This window comes from Limanda limanda, chromosome 20 (genome assembly GCF_963576545.1).
Source record: "Limanda limanda chromosome 20, fLimLim1.1, whole genome shotgun sequence".
NCBI lineage: Eukaryota > Metazoa > Chordata > Actinopteri > Pleuronectiformes > Pleuronectidae > Limanda > Limanda limanda.
Window position 1 is genome coordinate 4940241 of NC_083655.1, and position 2561 is coordinate 4942801.

A 2561-nucleotide genomic window follows, 5' to 3' on the forward strand; every position below is an offset into this window, starting at 1 on the left:
ATTTTTAATAAACAGTCAATATGGAGAGAAATTCATGACTAATAAAGTGACAGTAAATGTGAATGCAAACAGAAACTCATACAGTAAATATGATATTAATTAACAGTAACCGAAACTCTCATGTGTCACGTCTTGTCCATATCGTAGCTGCATTTTCAATAATGGAGTTTGTGTGATTACAAAGAGCAGAATTCAGCCAGGATTCACTTTTCTTCATTCTTCTCGGCCCACTCACTGTAGCCTCCTTCATAGTGTCTCACCCTGAGAAGAAGAAACACAAGTCACAATCTGAATTAGTTTGTCTGGAATTTAATTCCCAGTTAAACAGTTAATCCAGTTTTATTTAAACTGGTCTTTCATAGGGTCATAGTAACAAAAACTAGTTGTATGATACTGCATATTTCATAATAATAATGAAGCATTCATGAATTATAAAACGTAAAACAAATGTCTGTATGTGTTTTTGCAATTTTAAATAGAGTAGTTTATTTATAGATAAATATACTAACTAGTTCATTCATTAATTAGTTGTAGTTGATTCTACAATGTATTAATGTAACTTGTGCCGCTGTGTTCCACCACAGACTCTGCTGTTTTACCTGCTAAATCCCAGCTGCCGGCTGATGTCCAGTGCTTTGGCGCTCCTTTTCCCACTTTTGCAATGAAATATGATGTTGTCGTCACCTTTCCCAGGAGCCTTCACTTTAAATGTGTCCTTAAAGCCCTCTGGGGACAGCTTCAGGGACTCTTCCAGGTTTCCCACTGATATGCACACACACGCGCAAAGAACATAGCAGTTAAAAAGGACCCATGGAAAACCGTCGTTATCCTACTTTGGCTAACATGTTATGTCTCACATGGGATGTTGATGGCATCTGGGATGTGTCCGGCCTGGTACTCGTCAGGATTCCTCACATCGAACAGCTGAATGTCACAGACAGACAACATGGTCTTCAGCTGCGAGTACGTCACCACTGAAGCTGGAAACATGACAGACAACAACGAAATCAACCTTTTTCAAGTTTAAACCGTGTTTACTGAAACGTAGAACCACCGCAACTCACCATCCATTGGTTGAAACCTGTTTATTTCACTTCTGCAGCAGGTGTGAGGGTAAACTGAAGCTTTCATTCAGCTCAGCCCCTGACAGACCATTGTTCTCCGTTACAAATCAAAATGCCAGAGTTTACCAGACTCTCTGTTTTTGACAATCACATAGAAAACCCTGGATAAAGAACCTGCTGTCCGTTCACTGTGAGGACACTGGCAGAAGATGCTCAACCTGTTGCTTCGATTAGGCAACAGAACATTTTAAATCAAATATAAAACAATATTTATATATAGAAATATAAGCATATTACAAACTTAAAACAGACACATAGAACTACAGGATCAGTATTGGAAAGTTAAAGTTGTTACTTTTTTTTTTTTACCTTTGTTGAAAGCTTCTCCACATTTCATACTCGAGGTCGCAAAAGTCCGTAAAACTGAACCAGAGGTCGGACGGGACCTGCAGTTCACTCCTGCAACGACCTGGCAGAAACTTCGAGACAGCATCAGGACGACAGGTGCACAGTTCAGACAACAGCCAGTTTTTATACCTCAGGAGTGTTGACATTGTAGAAGATCACCAGCTCACAGGCTCACGCACACAGGGCTTCAGATCAAATAATGCATTTGTCATCGTCTTCAGCTGGTAAACAGTAAAAAGTTAGGAAATGCATCATGTCCTCACAACAACAGATAACGTTTCACACATTATCACCATTTTGATCACGGACACAGAATGTCCGTATATGAACTGGGTCTGATTAACACAATATAGATTATAGAATTTAGAATCGCCCTCCGGGGACAGATGAAGTTGTTTTGAATTTGAATATAGTCCGATTCGTGATGTTCTTGTGAAGTGTGCTCAAGGGCTGTTTCAACATTTTTTCTCTTTTGCTTTTTAATTGTTAAAGATCAATAAAAAAAAAAACAATATAACTCATGAGTGTGTGTGTGTATGTGGGTGTGTGTGTGTGTGTGTGTGTGTGAATAGTACGTTAAGTGTGTTATTCCCAGTTTGTTTTTTGACTCGAGGATATCTGTACTTGAAGGGACAATAAAATGCACAAACTACACACAACTCTCCTATATATATTAAAATGACAAACATCAGAAAGAGTTAGAATACACCAGGCACATGACAAAAGCACAAAAAAACAGTATTTTTAATTAGGAGCACATTTATCAGTCAAAAAACGAGCAAATTAACTTTACTTGTAGCGTGGTTTTTTAATGCAAACAATATTAAACGCATTCCTCAAAGTTGTAATGGAGATATTCTTTAGAAGACGGTAGTCAAGATGGATACTTTATTGAAAGAGTAATGTTCAGTATTAGTGTCAATCATTTTTCTGAATGTTCCCCTTATGATCAGAACCCTTTCTCCCTGTCACTTTGCTGAATGTCAAGCAAACACCTCCATCTTGCACTATTTAGGATATTTAAAATGATTTTGATTGTATATTGAATCTTCTAACATTGTCCCTTTGAGTGGGTCTTTTTACATGAGA

At 37.9% G+C, this 2561-nt stretch overlaps 1 protein-coding gene across 1 annotated transcript; it reads right to left on the reverse strand.

Annotated features, from left to right (window-relative positions):
- Positions 1 to 203: 203 nt before the first annotated feature.
- On the reverse strand, positions 204 to 990 carry si:ch211-161h7.8 (thiosulfate:glutathione sulfurtransferase). The gene is made up of 3 exons (XM_061094326.1): positions 858 to 990; positions 600 to 762; positions 204 to 261 (listed from the first exon to the last, which is right to left on the reverse strand). Exons 1-3 carry the CDS (start codon positions 988 to 990, stop codon positions 204 to 206), a joined length of 354 nt encoding a protein of 117 aa, XP_060950309.1.
- Positions 991 to 2561: the final 1571 nt, after the last annotated feature.

Bases quoted from the DNA above. Each gene is read 5' to 3' on its own strand.
- si:ch211-161h7.8 (XM_061094326.1), bottom strand. From the start codon at position 990: ATGTTTCCAGCTTCAGTGGTGACGTACTCGCAGCTGAAGACCATGTTG. The intron at 763-857 runs GTGAGACATAAC...TGTGCATATCAG, and splicing joins AGATGCCATCAACATCCCAT to TGGGAAACCTGGAAGAGTCC. The intron at 262-599 runs GTAAAACAGCAG...TCTTCTTCTCAG, and splicing joins CGGCAGCTGGGATTTAGCAG to GGTGAGACACTATGAAGGAG.